Raw genomic sequence first — 26,215 nt, forward strand, 5'->3', positions numbered from 1 at the left:
GACACTCTCTCAGCGACACCCCCCCCCCCCCCCCCCCCCCCCCACAATGTCCAGTATGCCCTTGTGTAGAGAAACAGCAACATAAAGTCAAACTTCAGGGGGATTGTGAGGTGAATTTCAACCCACAGATATCATTAAAGATGTTCCCAGGTTTAAAATCAGTTTGCAGCGTATGAGAAAAAGATTTGAACGACAATTCTTCATCTGGTCTCCTGCTGTTCCTGTCAGTGAGTGGGATGACTGAGTGTTCCTCCTCTAACTCTAATGCTCCTCTACGTGGCAGCTGGGGACTAATTGGCTCCCAGTTCACTTAATGAAGCCTCCTCTCAGGTCATAGCCTCTCCAGCTGATGACCCATTGCTGCTACTGATATGTGGCCTGTCTTGATCAGGCAGATGCCCCGTGCTCCCTGCACTGACGAGTGGTATTACAGCCACTCTTGCAGAGCAACACTTACAAGACCTTTGCGTGCAGTCATTAGAAGGGTGGAAACAAAATGTTGGCGTGTCAAGTGTTAGCTTTGCTCAAAACAAACAAGGGCAGGGCTTCAGGAAGGACCTAATGGCATGTTATGTGCTCAGGTTTAAAGCTGCCCGGTCAACAGACGGGAAGATTGGTGGGGTCGCCGTGCACATCATGTATTTGTTTTATCTTCAGATGTGCAGCATCATGTTACCCAGATCAATCAGTCTGGGTTTGAGGGGTGGGTTTCTACAAGCCTTTGGTCTGTCATTAAAGAAAAGTGTGACATGTTCATCGAGGAGGTGTGTGCAAGGCAAAAGGCAAACAACGGGAGCTGCACGCCCTCTGGCTATAACTCACAGTCGGCCTTTTAATCAAGAAAAATTCACTTTTATGTTAATTCCACACTCCATGTAATCTGGGACCTATGTCTGATATTACAATATGATTAAAAAAATGTGCAAAAAGCAGACAGGTATGCTTCTCTTTGTAGTTGATAAAGTTCTTGTCCCTTGAAGACTGGGTGTGGAGGGACAAAGCTCACTGCAGGCATTAAGGCCAGTCTTTCAGGTAACTCTGTGGTGTGTCTTTAAAGGGTTATCTACAACCATAATGAGCCCCAGCAAGCCCAGCGCCAGGCCTAATGAAAACGCTGTGACATCTGAGGGGGAACGATATTACAGGTCTAAACTACAGGGGCTGTTTTAACATGCATCGGATGACAGAAAATGATGGTTATCACAAACACCTTTCAGACACTAAATGCAGGTCTGCCGGCAAGCAGGCCTGGAGTTGAGAGACACAAGCTGAGCACTTAAGACCGATGGCATGTTGGACACCAAGCATTTAGAAATCAACAAGCAGGAGGCGTAATTAAAACATGTAAATGTGTCTCTCACTGGACGGAAGAGAACGTGATGGTGGCTCCAACATATAATAACTCATGGGTTCTGTTTATAAGGCGCGGAAGTAAAACGAAGAGGACGGTGCTCTCATGCAGCTATTAATTTGTCACCTTCCACAGCTCACCTGTCATCATCTCAATCTTCCAGGATGCAAACATACTGTGTCACAAATATTCTCCAAATCCTTAGAAGAAAAGAACCACCTTACAGCCAACTTTATTTTTATTGATGTGAAAATAACCTGGATCAGCAATTCAAAGACACCAACAACAGATCACGTCACAGTAAAATGCTGTCTTATAAAGTATTTCAAATAATTTGACTGATCTGATGGTTTTCAGAAAGCTATTCCCTCACAAATGTATAATTTACATGGTCTAATACGGTATATAATCAGACAGGTGGCAAATTAAAGAGAAAACCTGAAGAAATGAGTGGCGAAACATAATGCATGCAGATGCTTCCACACAGGTGCACTGCATGGTACAATTAAGCAGTTAACATCCAATAACGCTCTGTGGCATGGAGAAGAATGCTGAGCAAGCCCGGTCGATTCTGGTTTTGCTTCAGGTTGGCAAGAGGAAAAGATCTAAGAGACTTGGAAAGATGGTTGACTGTCGGAGCGCAGATGACAGGAGCCTCAGTCACAGCTGCCTCAGTGACTGAAGTGACATCTGCAGTTAGATCTGTGGGAAAGACGTCAGTAAATAGAAATCGTGCTTGATGGTGCACATTTGATGACTGTGATGCTCGTGCATTAGCGCGATATGGACAGAAAAACAGAAGAGCGGCTCTTCCTTTGGCAGCAGAGAATCAATGCAGGATGTGATCGGACAGCGTCAGCAGGAACAGCCTGTCGACAATTACATAGAGAGGGATATTATAGCAGGGTCGCAGTGCATAAACCCCTCATTACAAAGATGAATGCAATTTGAGAGTTCAGTGGTGCAAAAACCGTAGGCACACAGAGATGTGGAAAAAAGTCAGATGAGTCATTTTTTTTCGACATGTTCCTGACAAGTGACCGATTGCATGTCTAGCTTCACCAAGAGAGCGGTGCAAGCCTGACGATTTGACTCTTACAGTGAGGGGATCCTGTGGCTCTGTTATGCTGTGGGGGGCATTTTGCTGACATGCTCGGTCCCCTTCGAGGGAAGGGTCAGTGCAAATCAATACAAAGTTGTTCTGAGTGATCACCTTTATCCTATGATGAGACGTTCAGGTCTCTCCACCACTGTCATCAAAACACCACAGGAGGAAATATCTTCAGGAAGGATGTCGTTTCATCCTCGTGGACTTGTAGAACAAATACCAAAGCACACTGAGGCTGTTCTGGTGGCACACGGTGACCAAACACCTTACTAAGAAACTTTATGAGGGGTTTTTCCTTCAATCTGTCACCCATCTGCAGATCTATATAGAGCCCTTACCTTGACCTTTCAACCTTGAGTTTTCACTAAACTCCAGATCATGTGAGTGTCAGTTATAACGACGCTATCTAACAAAAAAAGGCCTTCATTATTTTTTATCAGCCTTTAGCATATAAACAGAAAGGAGTTCACAAGAGTGACAGGTATTAGCCTGTGGCAAACTCATTGATGCGTTAAGTCTTACGATAATACTAAGTTCCTGGCATGCTGCTCCCTGCCACCTCCTCTTGAATACCAACTCAATAACTGTTTGCCGGGGTGTGGTGAGCTCCAGCTGCACTGTATTGTGAATGTGTTTGTGTTCCGAGGCAGAGCGAGTATATACATGCAAGCACACACGTAATAAATGGTAGGTTTTGCTGAAAGAGAGCGAGAGAGAGAGAACAGAAAATCCGTGAGAAAAGACGGACTTTTCTGTTTAGGGGATCGATATGTGGAACTTTTTATCAGCAGAGCTTCATATGGATCATTTTAAAACTCAAGTTGACACAGTTTTAAAGAGCGATCAGTCATAGTGAATGATCTGGTTCCTCATTGGTCATTTTACTGTGTCACTCTGTGTGCTTTTGCATGCATTTTCTTTCAATGAGTGGAGTTTTGTGTACTTTAGGTCCATTCAGGAAAAGGAAATTAAAACTATAATATACTATTTACTTCTCAAACCACCACCTTTACCAGCTGTAACATTAAAGTTATGTACAAACCAATGCATCAACAATTACAATACAATAATATAACATACATTACTCTGAAATGGCCCATTCTGCATAATGAATGCTAATAATGAGCAGGACTTTAAGTATATTTTGAAGCTCATAATTTTTGTTTAAGTAGCATTTTAACTGCATAGCTGTTAACTCCACATCTTGATATTATTGCAGGTGTAGATGGAACATTTGCACATGCACACCCACACCCGCACACAGCACATTTGAAATGAGACCAGCACTTGTGGAAACCAAGGCCTTGAGGTAGCCTTGGCATTTCATGGATCTGAAAGACAGATTGAGCTCAGATGGTCCAGGATTTATGATGAGAGGCGAGCAACCTGAGGGACAAGCCAACTCCTCCCTGTGCTGGCAGCCACAGAGCGATAGAGAGATTTACAGGCAGGATATTACAGCTGATTGCTCATAGAGCATGGGAAAAGTAAAATGGACATGGAGCACGCAAATACCGTATCCCTGCAGCAGGCTTGAAAGCTGAATTAGAGCACTGGATCCCACAGCACTTGTTCTAACCTAAAGCTTTAGAGACTTGGGTCAAGAATGGCTCGGCCAAACTGAAAGCTGAAGGGTCCATAAATCAAACATTCATAGAGCTCTGAATTCATGAGTTAAGAGCTATGTAGTGTATATTTGGCAAAAGCGTTCAAAATCTTGATTGTGACCTCAGGAAAGTATGTATACCAAAGCTGGTTTAGGCGATGTGGTTTATTTGCCCACCCTCACTGCTGTAGTCTGTACTGTAAATCTGGAAGAGGTAGACTTTCAATGGACTGTCACAACCCTTATGAAATATGCATGCACTCAACAGGTTTCTAGTGCAGCAGTGTGTTTATCCAATGCTAATGAGCATGGTTAGCCGTGCAGAGAGAGTTCATGATCGTCAATACGCTGTTTTTATTGGCTTCGTACAGCTTCTTTATGCTTTGTGAATGTGGGATCAGTGTATTGTCATTAAAACTCGCATTTTTTGTGGACTTAAAGTACGACAAAGTTTGCATGTTTGCTTTGTGTTCAAAAGGTTGGATTTAATGTAATAATCAGCCTCTTTTCCTGTTGACATTTGTGTTAAGGAATGTAGGAAGCATCAACGTCAGCGTAGGAGCTGACTGACCTTATACTTCCCTCAACCCTGAGCTGAACTCCATTAAGGGCTGCCTGCAGTCTGTAATTTTGCCAGCCTCTTATCATGTTTGTCTTGTCTTTTCCTCAGGGGTTTGACTACTTGCCCACAGACCAGCTTTACTTCGTTTCAGCCGGCTTTCCAAAGAGAATACCATCAACGGGGATGACAACTGCGTGACGGATCGAAAAATACAAGAGGAAGATTGAAAAATGACTCTGTTCAGCTCTAATGAGGGCAGCTCAGAGACAAACAGCATGTGTTTGGGCTATTCTTGATTTATTTAAGTGCTTTGCTTGGAAACGTCTTGAATTAGTTACTTTCAGTCACAGCAGCGATTGCATTCTTACAAAGCTTTAAACTTTTGCAACACTGAGGCTCCACGGCTCATTTACTGTTCACAAAGTAACCAGTCCATGACACGAAGTTTAGTCCAGATCTAGTTTGTTTGTTAAGCTGTGTATTGTTCCTGCCCAGCCCACCGTACAAGACAGCAAAAAATACCGCTGTGAGTTTATTTCTCGGACATGGACATAACTTTTAATTAATAATCTTGGAATTTTTACTTAAATGGTCGCCCTTAAATCATCATATACTGAACAATAGAACACAAAATGGAATTCATCTTCAATATTAACATAAATCACAGAGAGTCTTTCATCTTCAGGGAGATCCAGTAAATCTGCCTGTTTCTATAATTTACCTGAATATAACATCTTTGACTTTTAGTTACACTCTACTCACAATTTATTTATATTTACACCAAACATCATGAGACCATTTTTCCTTTTACATATGAAACAAATTACGTTCATACATATTCCCTTTTATGTCAAATTACTCTGTAGATTTTACATAACAGTTTCAAAAGGGTTTATTTCTTTGCAGTTTTAAAATTGGATTAAATGTACACATGTAAAATGTTCTTGAATGCACCTTTGACGTTTTAAAATATTTTAATGCAAACACTTCAGGAGTCCTGTCTCAGCTTGGGGCCCGCTGTAGTCCACCCAGTCTTGCAGCCAGTCATAGGTAGACTGCAGATCATGGGTGTGTTACCTCCCTCTCCTGAGTGACCTTGTCATATTCTGTCTGTGGCGACAGAGGGGGCCTGGGGCGCTGGGACCACACAGCCTTGTTATCTCAGGCCAGATCAAAGGGACCCTGCTCTGGTCTGACAGGAGCCAAGGTCTTCGATGAAGGTGAGGATGGAGCGAGAGAGCAGAGCTTGATCAACACCACGGGTGGCAAGACGGTAGTTTACCCTGGTGAGGAGGCTTTAGAGGCGGCGGTCTGAGTTCCTCTAACTTTTCTTAAGAGATCCTGAGTAGGGAAGTGCGATTCGTGCATGCTTGTAATCTGAAGAGATGAGAGAAATGAAAGGGAAGTGAGAGAAGAAGCACGTCAGGAATGTGGAAACAAAAGCACGGGGAAGGAGAAGTGGTGGAAATGTGGAGTGTAACAGGTCTTCAGAGGACCTCCACCCAGACTGAGCGTCAGAGAGGTTTTTCTTGGCCACAGCCCTGCTTTCCTGTGACCTCAGAGCGCTGCTGACATGCACGGTCTCTCCTCTCGACAATAAATGCCGGCTGAGAATGAAGATCAAAAAATTAAGACACAAGACACAAAGTAAATGGTTTATGAACTTGTCACGCTCACAGCAGGTTCAGCCCTCTTTGAGGATGACAAGATTTAGAAAGAACTCCATTAGTACTAAAAGTGTTATTTATTTATATCACTTGAATTAGGTGTTTAAATATAAAATAATTGCACTCTGTGTTTATGTGTCATCCAGTGATACATGATAATTACAATAATGAATGCAATCCATCATACGTGGCAGATTAAAAATACCTTTTTGACCAGCTCATAATTTTCATGTGCGTGTCCAATTAACCTGCTGTGTGCTGGTTAAGAAAACTCTCCTCTATTCCTGCTCAGTATAAAAGAAGCTTTCCTTGTTTTTCCATCTTTATCCTATAAATGGCTCCACCACTTTGACTCACAACCTGGGCATCTGATCTGTTTTGCTTTCAAAAGGCCACATCGTAAATTCCTGGACTTTGATATTTTCCCTCAATCCCCACAGGGCCATAATGATGCAGCCTTCTTTGTTGAAAGCACCTGTTCTCAGCTCGAATAATGGGCTACATTTTCGTCCAGGATATACTCCCTAAGGGACGCCCAGCCTCCAAGCCTTCGACTTGAGGGTATCTGGTTGCCGCCGTTGCCAGTGAGTGCTCACTGCAACCTTTTGAGCAGTACCAGCCAACATGTGTTCTTTGACCGGTGGGATCTGTTTCTGGAAATGGTCAAATGGCAAGGCCGTGTTGTCTTTTGAAGTTACTGTCTGCATATATAAGATAAGCAATAGTGGTGAGAGAAGTGTGAATAGGAATGTAAAGAAATACATATAAGGGATAAATGTCTCCACCAGATATCAAAGACATTTCATATTCTGAACTCATGGCTTTCCGCTAATAATTAGGCCTTTAAGAGCAGCCACAGCCATGATTTTGATAACCGTCTTTCCAAAGAAGTAACACCTGAAGTCGAAGTCTTCCTCTAACTGGCAGCTCTTAAGATATGGTTTGCTTCTTTCGTCTGACATTTAAAAGCCGCCTGACTGAGTATCACGTCTTTAATTATACTGTCGGTCAAATGATGACTGCAGACAGAATCGCTCAAAAGCATATAATGGCTGAACGCTAATATTTAAAAATAAAAGTGGCTGAGTTACTGTTGCCCTCATGCTCCAAGACAGACCAGTCTTACAGATGATTTGATTATTTGACTTATGTATAAAAATTAGCATTGGAAAGTTTGCTTCAGTTTTATTTTTTCTTCATGTCGATAAATTAGATTAAAATAGACCTGTAAATGAAGTGGCGATGAAATGTCATAGCTGATACCGCAGCCTTGATAACAAACTTGTGAACCATCTGCATGTTGTGACAACAATCCAGACAGCTCATATGATTACAGGAATATCCCGCCTGTTCAGAGGCCATTTTTACCTTCATTGACAGGAAATGTGGTATGACATGCAACAGAGGTCCCCAGCTGGAACTGAACCAGCGTTGTCGCGGTCATGTTGCATGTTTTTTTTCTATGTAAGTGCTTCTTGGTGTCTGTTAGAGTTAACTGTGTGTTGAGGACTGGAGAAGTGTGTGTATACAATGCAATAGAAGAAACTTCCTTATCGGGTAAAAGCACAGCAAAACAAATGTCGGCATGAGGTCATTTTCTTAAACCACTATAATTACATGTGTTTGAAAAGCTTTCATTTGTCTGACTGGATGTGAACTGATGTGCCACATCTGGATCGTCACCAGCAGCTCGAGGAAAGGAAACAGATCCTGCTTCATGTTTTCAAAGCGTTCCAGATGCCACCCCAATTTCACAAAAGCACAATCCCAAAACTATGACAGTCAGTGCATCTTTTCAGCCACTGTTTTACACTCACCATATGATAAAAGCGCTTACAGCATTATGGGATTCCTTAGCTTGTGCAAGACTTGGCAGGACCAGCACATCTAAGCCTGCTTTGAGCCCTCCAACCTGCCACAGGGCTGCTTCCCTGTCCAGGAGGACAGCAGTGAGGGATAAGACCTTTTCTACAGGATCAAGTCAGGAAATCCGCTCAGGCTACGGCTATTCCTTAACAGAAGATAAGATGGTCTCCAGCATGGCTCCAGAGAATTTACAGACAGTTTAAATTGCTTTAGCCAGAGTTGAAGACCTTGAAGGAGGCCTTAAGGAGCACGAGCAGTGTCTTGATCTGTCTCTTGGCTCACCTACTAACCCTTTCATTAGACTGAGGGCTTTGCGTGTGTAATACCTCGGTCGGTCCTCCTGTTGTTTTGCATTTGTTTACTTTTTCTGGGATAGTGGGGCGGATGAGATCATCCATCAGTCCACTTTACCCTCTAATGGGCTCAGATCTCTGACATCTGGACGTTTTTCCAACAGTGATGTTGATGCAACGTGATGATTCTTTGTGTCTCTGACTATATGTGCACATTAGATTGTAGCTACAAAGACAGCGTGTACACAAGAATATATACGCACAGCGCTCACGTATACACCTGATTAACACTTTATTCACATATCTGCAGCTATGCTGAAAAGTTCATTTTGAAAACATGATGACAGGACATGGTGATAAGTTAGCACACATTGTTAGCAGCAGCATTAAAGGATGGCAGGTGTGTGAGATGCCACTTATTAGGTGGAGAGAGACAGCTTCATGCTTTCCTCTCTTGGCAATGAAGCAATAACAGTCTTCTGTGGTGTGAACTCTGTATTAGAAAATGGCTTCAGAACGGCAGACTGACAACCGAAATACACAAAGAGAAGATCTGGTTGCATTTATTTACACTGTAACTATATGGTACGGTAGACAGTACATGCATGAATATCAGTGTCCAGTGTCCTGATGCAGACTTTATTTAACTGTCTGGCTTTCATGTATGAGCTGTTTCAGTCATCTGTTTAGGCTGCGGAAGAGGAGCATGCTAACACGGTGCAGTTAATGTAATCATATGGAGGGTGTGTAGAAGAAGTCAAGCACTCCCTTTAGTGTGTCCGGTTTACTTCTCATAAGTCCTTATGAGTTGACACAGAGCACGTGCGCTCGTGTGTTCGTGTGTGTGTGTGTGTGTGTGTGTGTGTGATGTATTGTTTTCTTGTGTCATGAAGCATCACAGATGGAACAAATCAGAACACACACTTTTACAGAAGTCTGGAAAAAGGGTGTGTGTGTGTGTGTGTGTGTGTGTGTGTGTGTGTGTGTGTGTGTGTGTGTGTGTGTATCTTGCCTCAGGTATCTTTAAGTCTCATCCTTTCAAGACTTTGCTCCTCTTTGAAGTCTGTCACAAAGACGCCCATGTCCCTTTTTGTAGAGCTTGTTAGAGCGTAATTAACTGAAATCATTATATGTAAATGTAAAAAAAAGAAAATCATCTTTCTAACGATCAATTTGTTTGTGCGCTACAATTTATTTTAACAAGTTATTTATAAATAATTTGTAATATGGCTGTGCTGTGTGTTCAAATATCAACATTTTTAAGAATACATAGAGTTAACTATATTACATGATATGGTTTATTAACACTGGACTACATCATTTTCAGCTCTGATTAATTAGCCTCCTGCATCCTACCTGCCCAACATCAACATCTTGCTGTCTGAAAAAAGAAACTTTTCACAAAAGCCAGGATGCTTTTGCACATGTCTTGTGTAAATCAGACTTACATTCAGAGTTCTTATGTCAGGGGCAACATTTCCAGAGATAATATTATTTGATCTATTAAGGAGACATTGCTCGTTCATACCATTACTCTGTTTATCTGGCTGTGCTCCACGAGAGTGCTCCAGGGTGCTTACACTTGGCAAGAGCTGGCTGAATTTGTCAGAAAACTTTGCTTGTGACTAATACCTTGTCATAAAAAGGCCAAGTTAGACAAATATATTGTCGTTCTTTCAAAACAGATGTGTAGTGATTTCCTCAGAGTTATATTTACTGATGGTTTTCTCAAGCTGTGAGCTCTGTGTGTGGAATAAAGCCTATCTGTCAAATAGGGAAACATATAAATCGTCTTATCTTCTTCTTCCTTTTGCACGACGCAGGAAAGAGTTTTTTGGGACTTCAGTGTAAATACAAAGTTAATACTCGAACAACACTTGAACTCAACCATTCAACTTCCACCCAGAGAGTTACAAATACACCGTGTAAAGACAAACATGGTCTGTACGCAGAGCACAGAGGACAAACCATGACCGCGAAGCTCCAACCAAACCCCTTGACGCACACATTTTCGCAAACAGGTTATCTTGTGCTCATGCACTGTGGAAATGCAACTGTTAGGATTAGGAAACACACACACACACACACACACACACACACACACACACACATATCATATATAGCGGTGTCTGAGAGATGAGATAAGGGGCTTAGATGAAGGGGGCAGGGTTGTCTCTGGTGAAACTCTGACTGACATGGCAGCTCTGGGGTAATCCTGCTAATCCTCTGCTAGCTCAGGGGTGCAGTGGGACTGGAGGCCTTTGACCCTCCATCAAGAGGAGGTGCCAACACACACACACGTACACACACAGGCCAAAGTTTTGGTGGCATTTGAGAATTTATGGTCACACATCTTCATCAGGACTGAAAGTTCCATGTACCAGCACACCCCAAAAGAGTCAATTATTAAGTTTTATGGATGCCTAAGACACACTGATAACACTTTGTTTATGTAGAACAGTGTGTTCACATTGTTTGGAATGATTACAAAGGCAATTAGGAAGGATTATGAGGCCAATTAACTCAGACTCACTGGACCGTTCCTCCGGCAATAACAGGAAAAGCGTGAAGCCGTTAAAGAAACAGCTGATCCGTGACACATGTTTTCAGTCATGTCACTGGAGAGAGGCGGACTGAAGGATTCATTTCAAGCTCTTACATTTCAAACACCTGTATAGTTGCACTGTAATTAGAAAATGTGTTTTCTCCTCACTTGTGCCCCTGATCTTATGTTTATTCCATCATAATTGAAAATGAAAACGAGCCACGTGTACCTGTGGCACCTGGTTTGTAATGACATCAAGTGTTTGGCATTAAAAAGGCTCCAATCTGTTCAGGATGAGAGGGTTCAGCTCCACTGGTAGACATCCGCCCTCCAGCATGAGCGCTGAGTAAAAACAGACGCGGAAAGACAGAATAAGACCGGAACCTTCAAAACTTTCAAAATAAGAGTATGTGCAAGTGAGTATTTTGAACGGAACTATTTTTAATGCAAATCATCAAAAGAAAAAGACAAAAATTTCACACCAGGTGAATGCTGTTGTTACTCTGATTTTACCACTGATGCACATGTTTGAACGTTATTATACACTAGTGTGACACTGAGCAGCTACGCTTAATTAACACACTTTGTTGAAATTATTTGCATATGAATACATTATAATTAAATATAAATAGCTTAAGAAAAAATTTTTATTGAACATCTTTCATGGACATTAATGCAATTCTTCTTCTTCTTCTTCTTCTTCTTCTTCTTCTTCTTCTTCTTCTTCTAGTTTGCCATCTTTAAATGCAGTGACATCATGTTGGTAAATAAATGGAACGAATCCATGAAAACATTTTAAAATAAACATGTTTATCAATCAAAAAGGTAGGTGATACGTGTCATGATGCTTCATTTTATTCTTTCAGTTTACGCTGCTACATCCTCAACAGGTTTACTTTGAAAGGACTTAGCGGAAGTAAGTTTTTCACATTGTGGCACACTTGATGCTGGTTTCTGGTGTAGATAACGTGGTGCTCCTGTGTGAGTGCTCACACACTGAGCGCAAGTGATGGAAGACAAAATCGGTCCCTGACGCGCGTATCGCTCACCTGGCGAAATTTTCACAGCCTGTTTTTTTTTATTCTTTTTTTCAGACCTTTGTTTATACTAAAAATAAAAATCCTTATCTCTAAGCAGAACTGAAGTTGAAACAGGAGGTGGACGCCCCGCGTACTATTCAATATCAGTTTCAATTGTGGCTATAATTTGTTTTTTGCGCACCGTTTGTTCAGGATTTGAGTCATGGCAGAGGAGTGAGGCGCCTTCGCCAAAATGCCTGTCAACTGGAATATAACTTTTCCACGGCGGTCCTATGGAATATAGTCCGATTTTACACAATCTACATGTTGTGCCATCATCCCACGTGAAAAACAAACTCTTTGTGTTCTGCATTATGCTGTCCCTTTGGGTATATATGATTTATTGTTGTGTTGGCTACTGCTCAACGGTGCCAAACCTGGCGTACGGCGCGGGGAACAGACACGAAAGCGCTGCAGAAGTTGACAATCAGGAGTCCTCTCTCGGGGCGTCCAGGGACTTGCTGAATAACGAAAACGATTTGGACAGCAGAGGAGAGGAGTGGGATGAAATTAGAGGCGAGGCGAAGACGTTGGATGATAATGCCATGTCAGGTTTCCTCAATGAATCGGAAAGTAAAAAGTTGCCCCAGGCGATCATCATCGGGGTGAAGAAAGGAGGGACCCGGGCGCTGCTGGAGTTTCTGCGCCTGCATCCAGACATCAGAGCGGTGGGAGCGGAGCCGCACTTCTTCGACCGCAACTACGACAAAGGACTGGAGTGGTACAGGTATCACGCCGATCTGTTATTTTCAAGCGTAAATCCAGAGGGAGACGGTCAGCCGAGCTCTGCTGGGCTTCATTTGTACATTTCCCACAAAGTGGCTTTCTGCTGTGGGCATAAAAGCACCTCGTGCCTTGCTCAAGGGCATAACATTCAGTTATGGAGACTCTTTGGAAGCACTGAGTCCAGAATAAAACACATTACTGTACCAAACATTACTGTTCCTCTACAAAAATAAAATAAAATAAAAATAAAATAAATAAATAATTTTTTAAAAAAAATAGCAAATGCCGTCAAACAATGTAAGTTATCTAAGCTTTCATCCTTTAAAAAACCACCAAAGCAAGCACTTTTATCTGCATTTTATATAAAGACTTTGCTCCTTTAAAACTCTATTATGTAACCATTAACTTACACTACGCCCTAATTAGCTGCTATATTACATTATCTTGACAAGACGTTTGGTAACACTACAAGAAAATAAGAAAAACAAGATAAGATGTGATTATCAGCTGTGAAATCAGCTGTTATTTTGGTACGTTTCCAGAAAAGATATTATGAGTGCAAGGTGATAACATAATAAGAAAAGAGAAAGTGAGAAAATAACATGAGGAGACTGTGAAATGCAATTAAAGAAAGTTATTTTTACTGACTCAAATGATCCTGCTGGCAGATTTAACTTTTTTAACGAACTTGAAAGACTTTGAGGGGAGGTTTGACTGCTGTCACTTTATATTAATTTAATTTTTCACTATATTACCGTCTTTAATAAAGATGCTCTCAGTGACTGAAGCATATGTTAAAACAGAGAATTCACAGCAAACAGCTGCAGGTGTGTTGTTGTTGATAAACATAAAACTGAACCTCATGCAATAAAACCCTGTTGATGAGGAGATAAGTGTGACCTCGGGTGATGATAGCACATGTAGAACACAAACTGTTGATATACCTATTATGGAGAGCAGGGCCAGGCCATTTTAACGTCTAGAGTCTTAGGCGCTGCAGGTGTAATCAGACCTCTAATGTCAGCGTACTGCAGGTCACGGCACTTTCCCCGAAGACTAAAACTTTGTTTGCATTTTAGCTCAGACCTGTTCATTTTAAAAGCACAATCGATTTCCTGCTTGTTTGCCTGACCTTCACTCTGAGTTCCTGGAATTTTTCCACATCTGGATCTACATCTCGGATCTAGACTCGCTGCGGCCCTCTGACAAGAAGGGGGCACGAGGCGGAAGAAGATAAAGCGGAGCTTCCATTTAAAATTGACCCGAATTCTGGATGCAGTTCAAAGAAACAGCCCTTGGTTTATAGTCAGGAGTCAGCAAGTTACATCATGCCGTCATCCTGGAGCAGCCAGGAGCGCGATACAAGACTATGAGTTCCAGGGTATTGATTCAGTGGCAGCAGTTTGTTTTGATCTTCAAGCCAAAGAGACGTCAATGTCAAAGGCAGAGACGAGGGATCTGAGGCCGCTCACATCTTCAACATTGTCTATCGTAACATGTTTTACTCTCTTCTCTGCCATGGCAACTGTTGTCCTTGTACCTTGCTTCTCAATATGCAAGCTCTATAGTGTTGACGCAGCTGCAGTGTTTCACAACTTCCTTAGTGGAAATAAATGACAAACAAGATTTATTTGTGGAAATTATTGATCCTTCATGTTCCTGGAAACCGTTTGGCAGTGAGTGCTTTACATCAGAGAAGCCACATTGTTAATAGTAAGAGATACTGGTGTTTCAAGTGTCCATTTGACTGATCTGAGGGATTAGCAGGCAATGTCAAAGGATCTAGACACTGTTTCAAAGCTGGCTCCATAGTGCTACAATAGGGGAAGCGAAGCATTGTTCAAAGGACTTCTCGCTTAAGCTCCTTTAAGAATTTCCGGACAGGTTTAGGACATTTTTTGGATGATCAGTCTGTGAAGAGTGATCTTTTGTCCGTCCCTACAGACTGAGCAACAACAACAAATCGAAATCGTCCTCTATGCTTGGAGATTTTTGCCTTCAAGTCCTCGTGCTTGTTTTACAATCCACAAGTGACGCGCGAGGAGACGATGCATGTCGCGAGCGAGTAACGTCTAAAAAGAAGGAAAAGCCATCATTAACGATGGACAAAATGAAATGTTTTGTCAAAGAAGCGGTTGAATATAATTGAGTCATGCCAGCGGCTCGTGCACAGTGGCAACTGCATACCAAACAGGTAGGCAGTGGATGTGGAAAACTTTCATCTTGAGACATGAAGGCTTCCTTTCCCACAGAGGTGATCGCGCTAATTAAAACATCTCAGCTTGAGTTGTCACAGTGAGAGCACTGTGCCACAGATTGACCCCATATAGCAGAGCGCCATGCCATTGAGTCCACCCGTAATGATCATTTAGTGGAGCTCAGAACACCTCGCATGGCTTTGTGGAGGAGCCTACCGTTATTGGATGAAGCCACGCAACACTGTACCGGCTTGCCGACCTAATAAATTGTCATCAGCACACCTTTTTGAAGCCTTTTTGATCAGAAGTAAGTCTTAAAGACGAGCTGAGAGCATAAAGCCTGATGAAGATGAGTCTTGATGTGTTTGTATGTTTCACTTCATTGCCTCCAGACTAATGGCGTGCAGTGGTGTGAGGGAAGAGGAACAATCCTCTGGGTGGGCTTATCAGCTCCTGTGGTGGCATTGAGTTGTGCCCACAGCATTTATCTGCTGTGATTGGTGCGTTCATCCTGCTGGAGGTCTGCTGTGTCCTTCCTGCTGGAGCCCCACATTGAGAAGAGGCCCCAGCACAGCAGGACACCAGCCACAATACAGCACATTTTCACCCATAGGCAGAATAAGAAAAGCAGGCGGATGATTGTGCACACTTACTCACACAGAACACCTCCTTGGCCCCTCCTTTCTCTTATAGCAGCATCCCAACTTCCTCCCGTATGTCTTGTCTAGGCAGCTTAACTACTCATCTACCGAATGCATGCTCAAATCAAGGTCTTCTGTGTTCTATACAGTGGATGTGAATTAATTGCAGTAATTGTGTTTTTCCTCTTGAGGATCCACATATAGAACAATGAGCGGCCTTCTTACTAACTCACTGAGGGTGTCAGAGAAGACAGCGTAATCCTCCTCAGAGCCCCAGGGAAGCTTACTGCAGGCCAGTGGCAGATAGAGGGCAGTAAATTTAAAGTGAGTCTTTAGAAAGCGCAACAGTATTATGGAGCTCAATGAAAGGGGATGCTGGAGAACCCCTGGGGTCTGCATTAACCCTGACAATAAAAGAGCAGACAATTAGTGTGAAACATGTTTTCTCTGGCTTCACTTTGTATGCAAATGTGCTCAGAAGGGTGAAAGTGCCCTTTGACGAAGCCCAGCAGGAGTTCATCAGAGAGAGCATTCACTGGAACCTGCCCAAGAAAAGACTCCAACGCTACACTTCAGCTTTTGAGGCTGAAAGTCAACTTTCAGAGATCTCTGTGTGGAAAGTTGTGTTTCCCAAGAGTAGGTTCATTTGAGTCCACTGGTGGCTTTTTGCTTACTCGACACTTTCAGCTCTTTGTAAGGACGCGGGGGGATTGGTGTAAGGGAGAGAGCTCTCAATATAGGTATCCCCCAGCATAAACTAATGTGTCAGCACACTGGCAGGAAAAGAACGGAGAGCTGCCTTGATAAAGAGATGCTTCAAAGAAATAATTCACACATGCTAGCTGTTGTTTCAAACATTCCTGAGATATTTCCACAAACCATAAAACCCTGCACTTTCAAACTTCTCGTCCTGCAATAAGTAAACCAGACTCTCTCAGACGGTCCCTACCGCTGGACTCAAATGATGCAAGCGTTCCTAGAATAAGTCTAGTGGATTGTCAGTACTGGTAATGTGCACCTACTCTCTGTATTCGGGAGATTGAAGATTTAATTTGCTGCAACAACCCCCTGGGCTTTTGCTTGAGGCAATTTGTCAAACCACAGCACTTATTACAGCACTTTGGAAACACTGAAACAAAACAAGTTCACTCCATTATATCCCCTTGAGTTGTTGACTTCCTCATCTCTCTCTTTTGTTGTATCTTCAGAGAAAATGTGCCGTTTCCTGCTTCTATCTTTCTCTCCACGGCAGAGACTCTCTGACAGCAAGTCAGAGCAACTTAAGAAAGCACCAATCTGCCTCAGCCATCTTTGTTTTGCTTCTTTGAAGTCTTGTTTGCTTTTGCTGATCCTTTCAGACCAGAATGCGTCTGTGGGGGATTATCTAATTGTACCAACCTCTACATAAGTTGGAAACATACATTACGGGCAAAGAATGGGGTTTCCTTCTCATGTTTATATAACTGTGGATGCTTCAACAAAGTAAAAAAAAAAATGCCCATATTTATGAAATGAACAGGTTTTAAATAAAAGCGTCGTTCCTCATATTAGTTTCAGAATAACAGTGCAACAATGAAATGTCATTATAGTATTATTTCTGACATATTCTTTCTTTTAGCTCAATAAAACCATGTTTGGTTCCATTAACACGTGAGTTATAGTCACCTGCTCTCTTGTTTCTGTTGGCTTTAGCTGTGTCTTTCACTTTTCTTTCTCTGGAGACAGTTTCTGTTCCTTTGTTTATTCAGAGTTTCCCACGACTTTATTCCAAGAAACTGTATTGAAGCTCCCTTGATTATACAAGTGAGTGTAGACTGACTGTATTATCACTGCTGCAGTAGTTGCTTTAGCTGCTGGCTGCTGTCTTTTGCTTTTCTCTGAAGTTGCTTTGTCACACCCGTTCAGAGTTTCCTTTGCACTTTGTGGCGTTCTTGCTGGCTGGGTCATTTTTGGGGATTCTGGTTAAAAGCGCTGGTAATACTGATTTGACATCGTGCTCCTACGGTCTTTTTGGATTTTCTTGTCAAAACCTGCTGCCTGCATTACCCACAGTTTGACTCGCCCTCCGTCAGTTTGGTTGGAGATCTGGGTGTGTTATGCTATTAGTGGCTGATGTTTTCTGGCGCTGCTGCTAGCCTCAAGCAGAGCTGAGGGTCAGGCTAAAGAGGTCGGGCAAGCTCACGTCTGTCTAACCTCCATTTTTTTCATTTTCAAACTTGAGACCTTCAGCCCCGTCTGAGGCAGCTTATTAGATTTTGCCCATCTCCCTCTGGAGTGATAAAAGGTTTTACACTTTTTTTTTTTTTTTTGATGTGTAAAATCAATGCAGATCCCTTCTATGGTCCGCTGGTGGCTTGTGTTTCTATTGCTGGCACTGGATCTCCCTATAAGTTCATTCTGGCTCATGTAAACAACCTTCATTTACGTTGGTTGTTTCTTGTCTTTATCTTAGAGTCAGAGTCACACTTGTTGATTACACCCTCTGAGCTGCCGTCCAGAACAGACAAAAACAATCTGTTTACACTGAAAGACATTGCACGGTTAGCTCTGTAGAGACAAACCAGACATCCATACATACTGATATTGAATTTATCATGCATCACCAACTCAGATGACTCACAAAGAGTATAAAAACAGCCCGTGTGATTGGTTTAGCATTGTGTAGTTAGCGTTTTTCCAGCAGCACCACCCTGATAAAAAGTGCTTGCTGATTCTATAAACAAGTGACTGTCAGAATTGTTATGTGTTAAAGCAAGGCTGACAGTTGTGTGAGGGAAGCCAGAATGGCTCACGCACTGTTCCTCCTCCTCCTCCTCCTCCTCCTCCTCCTCCTCCTCCTCCTCTCTTCAAACCCGGCCTGTCTCTATCAGACAGCCAGGTGGCCTTGAGTTCTGCATACTGACAGTAATAATGGAGGATGGGAAAAAGGCATTCTCTGCACTATCATTGTTGTTCAGGAATGCTGTTGAGATAATGAAGGTCCTGACTGTAAAGCACAGTGACGACGACTTTCACACGCATGATAAGATGGGCTGCAGTGACCGAAGACCACCTCCCCGAAAGGTGCTTTCCTCTTTGATTTCTGTCTGGAACTCATCTCACAGTATATTGGTCTGATTATCATAAGTGCCCGCATGCCACCACCTCTCATCCTGTCTTTGAGAAGGGGAAGGGTTCCCACAGTAGCCCTCTCAGAGCCGCAGTGTAAGATTAGAGCCCATCATGACATTAGATAATCCTGAGCTTTTTTTTCTGGAGCAGTCCCTTGTCACTGTGGTCTGAAAAGCTGAAATATAGATGCCAATTAGAGTCAGTCAGCATAATACTGCAAGATACAAAAAAAAAGTAGGCCTTGTCGGAGTTTTCTGCACCAATCTTGTTCTGTACTTTGGTGATCTCATTACTGAGGGCCTCATCCACGCTGCAGCGTTGTAAATTCCTACCTTTGAACCGGCTTCCTGATAGCAGTGAATGTAAACAAGGGACCAGCTTTCAAACACGGCAGCCAGTTTAATGGACACACCTGACTGCCCAGCAGACAAAACACAGGCAACTTATGCAACACAGCACTCCTGGATTAATATCCGTCTGTAGGTCACAGCAGGAGCGATGCATCTTGTGCCACTGCTACAGGAAATTCAGACACAGCGTCTAAAGTGGCCCATGATTTAAAATTTAGGCTTAGGCTTCTGGGTCGGGGGGGTCAACCTACGTGGTCTGCATCCCCCAACAGTGCACCTGATTCCATCTAATCCTCTCTATACTCCTTCCACTCCTTCCTCTCTTGCTTTATCTCCTTCCTGTAACAATCTTCCTCACTGCCTCCCTCCGTTATCTTCTCAGCCCTGCTGTTCTCCTGCGAGTTTAACAGGACAGGTTAGAGGGCAAGAGGATGTTTATGTGCATGCACAGGCATCAATATAGATTTATTTTTAGTGCACCAATTATAGGTAGAAATTCTTCAAAGCTTAGACTCCTCGGTTTATGACTTTTCAAAATACATTAAAAGCCCACTTAGATGTTAGAGTTTTAAAGTAAAGCAGTCTAGACACATGCAAAATTCATGAAGGGGCAAAAGTCAGCAAGCTGTGGCTCAATTCTAGGGAGAGGACTATTTTTTTTAAATTCTCTTGAAGCTGAATGATGATGCCTATGCATGGCTGATTGATAGATGAGGATGCACTGAAACCTATTGGTTCCAGGCGACATTGTTTATTAAGCAGAACAAATTGTGAAAGCTTGCTACATCTGCCCCCCTAAGGCAACTCTCTCACTCGTCGCTCAGTCGGAGACGTTCTCCCCCCTGCCCTATCTCTGCTAAGATGAATAATGCATGTGTTTCTCACACAGATTGTTTTGCTCGGGGACTAAGTGGAAAGTTTGATTGGTAGTAAGTTTTTGTGTCCCTTGAGGCCCCAGAGAAAGGCCTACAGTGCTCCTCTTGTGTGTATCCAAGAGATCCAAGGATAACTGCAGGGGGTTCTGATAGAGTTGTTTGTGTCTCTCATACCTATTACCTTGATTAGATTTGTGGTTTTTCCGTCACATACAATGGCGGTGAGGGCTGTCAGGGAGGGGAAAGTGCAACAAATGTGCAAGACCTAAGGCCTCTGTACAAAGGAAGGAAAGAGCAGGTGACATTAGGTGATGAAATTGCATAAGGAAGAGAACGCTGTGTGTGTTTGTATGGCCGTAATGAGGTATGGGTGATGCCTACTTTTCCCATAATCACTGCAGCTTTTTTTCCCAGTGTGCTGCACAGTCAAAACCTGGCAGACCATTTTCTGTTCATTTCCACCACATACATTTGTAAGATGAAAGCTGCTGGGTTTAGAGAGGAATATTGAGCGTGTACCAACAGATGGTTGGAAATTATTGTAATCACTTTAATGACATGGCTCCTCTGCTTCCCCGATGTTCGATTTAGATCAACCGCTCACAATCAAAATATGAGAATATTACCAAACGCTGTAATAATTGAAGAGTTACATTTTGACTAACTAGAACAACATGAGCCGTGTCGGAGGCTGATGCTTGTGAACACATGTAGCATCATGGCTTATATTGATTTCTATCCTCACATGTAGCAGAAAAAGAGATATCTGCACACTGCTCCTGCTGCTCCAGTATGAGATGTATTCTGATGAGGGACTGCAGGGACTAAAAAATCAGTTTGATGTACTCAATAAATAAATCTCTTGAATGCAAGAGCTTTTGTGAGTCTAGAAGGCACATAAGACATAGACTGAGCTCATCCCCAGTGAATTAATACTGGATGTGCCGGATGTATTTTTACACGTCACAAAAAGCTGCACACATTAGTCAAAGTGTTCACAGCTAGAGGAGAGTTCATCATTTTATATAACTGCTTTCATACTTTAAATAGGTTAACATACATTGAATCAATCAAATGCAAATGGAAATAAATGCTACCAAATGTGAAGTTTAAAATGGTTAATTTGGTGACACTGCAGGAGAAAAGTTGATTCAACTCTAATTAATTCATTCCGCTCTGACACAGTCTCACAAAAAGCAACTACACTGAGTTGTGCTCAACTATACAGGAGTTTGTGTTATTGTGCTCATCACTTGTATTTCTTCTTGGATTAACTACTTGCCATTGACTCTCATCGTCGTGGCCACATATCTCTCGCCCTCTCCCCCTTTCTCTGCAGAGACAAGCCAGCCACCCAGTCAGCCAACAAGGCAGTCGACCGGCCTCTAATGCTCTAGCGTGTTTGGCTTAGTCCTAATCCCCCTTGGCTCACTTTAGCCATTATCCAGTCAGGGCTGCAGTTAACAGGCTATATTATGATCAACCAGAGCCATCCAGGGTCAAGAAGAATATGCAGTTATGGAACAGGCAGCTCCCAGGCTTTGCATTTTCTCCTAAGGAATGCAAAGGCTTCTCCAAATCTTCACATTTCACTCAAAATCGCTGACAGATATGAGGAGAAAGGAGCAGTCATAGTCATCTGTCTTGGCATGACATTAAGGAGCATAATACTGCCTATTCACAGCTAAACCACCCTTTGTATGATGTAATGAAGGTGTGGAACATTTCAATGTGAAGACCGTGCGGTTTGAAAGAGGATTGAGGTCTTAAGGTAGATTAAATGCAGCAGCGGGAGATGAATGTCTTCCATTACAGTTTGTATTTAGAACATGTCATGAACTGTGTATTGTGTTCACATGCAATCACAGATGATTGATAGGACTCCTGCTCTACCTACCAGTTTCTGTCACTTTAGGCACACTCACAGACTCCGTTAGCGTTTCTTGTGATGTCTACAATTGTCTTCTTGATGATGATTGACTTGCTCCTGCCTGACAGTGCTTTAAACATGCCATGGAGCTTCTGTGCCAGTGTTAATCTCGTCTTCTTGTATGGGACCTTTTGAAAGCAGTCGTGGCATTGCAAAGATGAATCAATGCCAAAGCTTGCAATAGACCTGCTGGTCCACCGTGTCAGTCTTACATTTTTCCTCACCTGGGTGTGAAAAGAGCACGTTCTCATTCTGCAGTCGAGTTAATAATAAATAGGCACAAAGAGTATAAGTATATTTGTGTATTCATGACTGTTACCTTCGTGATGCATGTAACTTAACGTATGGAAATTCTAAAAAGTCAACATTGATTTTCAGATTCACGTGGGACATGAACCCCAGTTTCCTGGGTGAAGGTTTTTGTTTGACCCATCCATCCACCTCGACCTCCTCCATATTTGTACTTTGTCACTCTTTATACTATGCCTGTCCATCGTTATCACCCCCTGCTGGTACTGCACCTTCATACTTTTGTACTTTTCACGTCCGGTCAAGGCAAAATGTAACACTTCTACGCTATCCTCGAGTAGCTCGGAGGGTATATTACAGCTTTGGTGCATACTATCATGGAGTAGAATATAACATGACACCGACTTGTTTTTCATAACAGAGAGTGCCTGCAGCACAAATGTAAATCGCTGTGTTTATGTCCTTTGCAGGGAATTGATGCCCAAGTCATCAGACGGCCAGCTGACCATGGAGAAGACCCCCAGCTACTATGTTACCAAGGAGGTCCCTGCTCGTATCTACACCATGTCCAAAGACACAAAGCTCATTGTAGTCGTGCGGGATCCTGTCACCCGGGCCATCTCCGACTACACCCAGACTCGCTCCAAGAAGCCGGACATCCCCTCTTTCGAGAGCCTGACCTTCAAGAACATGTCAGCAGGTCTGATTGACACCACATGGAGTGCTGTTCAAATTGGCATGTATGCTAAGCACCTTGAGCGCTGGCTCCAGTACTTCCCCATGGAACAGCTGCTGTTTGTTAGCGGAGAGCGCTTGATTAGCGACCCTGCAGGTGAGATGGCTCGCGTCCAGGACTTTCTTGGGCTAAGGAGGGTGGTCACGGAGAAGCATTTCCACTTTAACCCGGCAAAAGGCTTCCCATGCCTTAAGAGACCTGAGGGGAACAGCAAGCCGCACTGCCTGGGCAAAACCAAAGGCAGGACCCATCCTAATATTGACCTAGAGGTGGTGCAGAGGCTAAGAGACTTTTATAAACCCTTTAATAGCAAGTTTTACCAGATGACTGGTCATGACTTTGGCTGGGACTGAGAGGAAAACTATGATGACAGACTCGTATGGTCCCTCGTCTATGTTTTTCTAAGTTTATCATGGAGATATTGTTATACATTGTATGTACACTATTTGGTGGATGTGTAAAAAGTTCAGAAGTCTATTTTATGATAATTTATTGTTACAATATTAACTCACTAAGCTGCCTAACCAGGTTTATTCATGATCCACCACACACAGTTTTAATTACATGAACATTTTTCTATAAGCACAATGTTTTTACGGGTATTACGAGCAGGGTCAGTATACTTTTTTCTTTCTTTTTTTTTTTTGGCTTCTTGAGGATAACCACTTCTCCTCCTTTGACTTTTTGAAATTGCTGCTTTTGCTTCACCTTAAACTGAATGAGATCCAACTTTACAAACAACTGGTAATATCCCCTTAACATTTGCTTGACCCTCTGAAGTCTGTGGACCCACTTAACCCGGTCGATACAGGCCTCAGCTGATCCAGTGCCACTTGCCAGGTGGATCAATACAGTAATAGCTCCTCATCATGTCAATTAGACCTGAGTGATGGCACTGCCTTGATCTCTCGAGCGCCGTAATAAAACATGGATCCATTAATGGTAGTAAGTTTATGGTTGACCCTTGAGCCAACTTCAAGTTAATATAATAAGATAAATTTCCACTGCAATATTTTGACGTAACCACTATTTATATGATTTCTACGAAGGAATGTGGATCCGGATCCAAAATAGGGTCCTCTCACGATATTTTCGGATGTTTTTATCTGTTTTCCAACAACCTGCTGCACAGGCTTGAGAACGCCTAATCATTTAATGGGCTCTCCCAAAAGAAAATGATTCATAAGGCTTAATCACATTCATTGATCTGTACTGAAATGGCTCTCATCGATCATCCTGTACAGCTTTTTTGACCAGAGGTGATACTAGATGTGTTCATGATGCGCTTACCCATGATGCACAGAAATAAACATTAGTCTAAATCTTTGTAGATTCAGTGCAAATTCAAATGAACCTACCCTGGGACAAAAATTCCACGTTTAAATTTCATGTATGGTTGAGTTTTAGTCAGCCTTCATAAACCTGCATTTGTTGGCATTTTAACAGACGTCATTCCATAACGATGCACTGCAACCCCACTGTTCTAGAGGCACTATGTCGCTGTACGCATCGCTTTAAAAACATGGGAACGAAGCAGGTGAGACTGAGAAGTGGACTTAAAGGTGCAGTCATGTCATTTTTATGAAGTAAGAAATAAATCTGTTTTACCAAAATCATGAACAGTTTTTGGCTTCATATTCTATTAAAATTCTTTTACCGTATGTTTTTTATGTCATTGCTCAACTTTAATGCTGACCTTGTGTGACTCGTTAATGCACTGCTCCCGCCTTACCTGCACAGATTTCTGGATCCCTGCAGGCAAAGGTGCACTGCTGTGTCTAATTCACCATCTTGCACATTATTACGCTAACGGGCTAATTAGCACAGCGCTGTTAACTATTTTTTGCTGTCTCGGCCGCCCCGCTGCCACCAGTGAGAGTGTTTTGTTGCCATGACCCCCACAAACACAAAACAAAGTGTCAGGTTTCTCATCTGGAGACAAGTGACATGTGAAAAACGCTGGCATTCTTTCATGTCCCTGGGTGACACTTAACACGCCACAATATGAAGCAAGGTCAGGTTTCAAGCCACTGTTTGAATGTGTTCATGTGGATGTAAACACGAACCACCACCGAAAGCAGAAGTAGTCTTTGTCGAGCTGCTAATGCTGCTGATGATACAATATTCAGTCGCAGAATTACACAACACACACATTTGTCTTTATTCCAGAAACAGGTCTGTCAATACATTCCGTCATATTTCAGCGATGCACCTCAGCTTGTCTGCACTTGTCCCAATCAACCTGTCCCATCCATCATGCAGCACGGCTAACCGCAGAGCAAAAGGTTATGGTCAGATATGAATCGGCCCGCTCTATTAACAAGCAACCTTTATTTAACTCTGCAGCAAAACACACTCATTTACCTGAGGTGATGAAGCCAGTCTCCCTGGTGGCAGGCTAGCAGTCTGATCGCTCAGGAAGCGGCTCCCTTTGCAATTACAGGGATAGAGGAGGGGTGCTGTAATTGCTTGACTCCCAACTGGGGAATTGCTGTTAGCACACATCCCCCCAGGCTGTTGTAAGGGAAGCTGCTGTTGTTTGAAGGTTGGGAAGACAAGGAAAATAGACACCTGGCAGCCCTGAGCATCAAGCAACTTCACACATTCACTTGGCAGCCACCACTAGGGAATAGAATCAGAGCTGCTCAATAAAAGTGAAACAAAATAAAACATCACAGAACAGCAGGCTGTTTGGTATAGAGAACAAATGCACAGAAATTTGGAGTTTGGGTGCTGGCAGCAGGATGAACTGTAGCCTCATTACGATGTCAATGAAAACCCTGCGTTTTCTGCCAAAATGTCAGTCATGCAGGAAGTGAGTCAAACATGTTTGGTCTGTGGAAGTGATTGCAAGTCATTCATCCACTCTACATGTGACTCGATTGTGAGTCACTCCTGTCAAATCAGTGATTAAGGAGTTTAGTCAGGTTGTCCCAAATCACGCTGTGAGGTTAATAATTCAGCCTTTATGTGACATTACAGGCAGCGAATGACAAAGAGAGAGAGACAGGAGGTGCTGACATGAGCGGAGGTGCCAGACTGACTCTCTACCAAAAATATATCAGGTGTATCACACAGCGTATGCATTTGAAGGTAGAATACCTCCCAATTTAGCTGAAATAAATGAGAAATCAAGGCGTTTAATGTCACACTATCTTTTATATGATTTGCTATCAACAGGGATTTTTTTTCCTCTCCTCTGAAGACTTTTTAGATTTATTTTTACTCTTAACGTTTTAGTGACACTACTTCATACACTACATGCTTTACATTATATACTTTATACATTTTCTTTATGTTAAATTGCCTTTCTTCTTCCATT

General features: G+C 42.6%; 1 protein-coding gene across 1 annotated transcript; it reads left to right on the forward strand.

Moving 5' to 3' along the window:
• Positions 1 to 11,999: 11,999 nt before the first annotated feature.
• Positions 12,000 to 24,502, forward strand: hs3st3b1a (heparan sulfate (glucosamine) 3-O-sulfotransferase 3B1a). The gene is made up of 2 exons (XM_076753457.1): positions 12,000 to 12,804; positions 22,628 to 24,502. Exons 1-2 carry the CDS (start codon positions 12,311 to 12,313, stop codon positions 23,244 to 23,246), a joined length of 1,113 nt encoding a protein of 370 aa, XP_076609572.1. The 5' UTR covers positions 12,000 to 12,310; the 3' UTR covers positions 23,247 to 24,502.
• Positions 24,503 to 26,215: the final 1,713 nt, after the last annotated feature.

This window comes from Chaetodon auriga, chromosome 16, assembly GCF_051107435.1.
Source record: "Chaetodon auriga isolate fChaAug3 chromosome 16, fChaAug3.hap1, whole genome shotgun sequence".
NCBI classification, from domain to species: Eukaryota; Metazoa; Chordata; class Actinopteri; order Chaetodontiformes; family Chaetodontidae; genus Chaetodon; species Chaetodon auriga.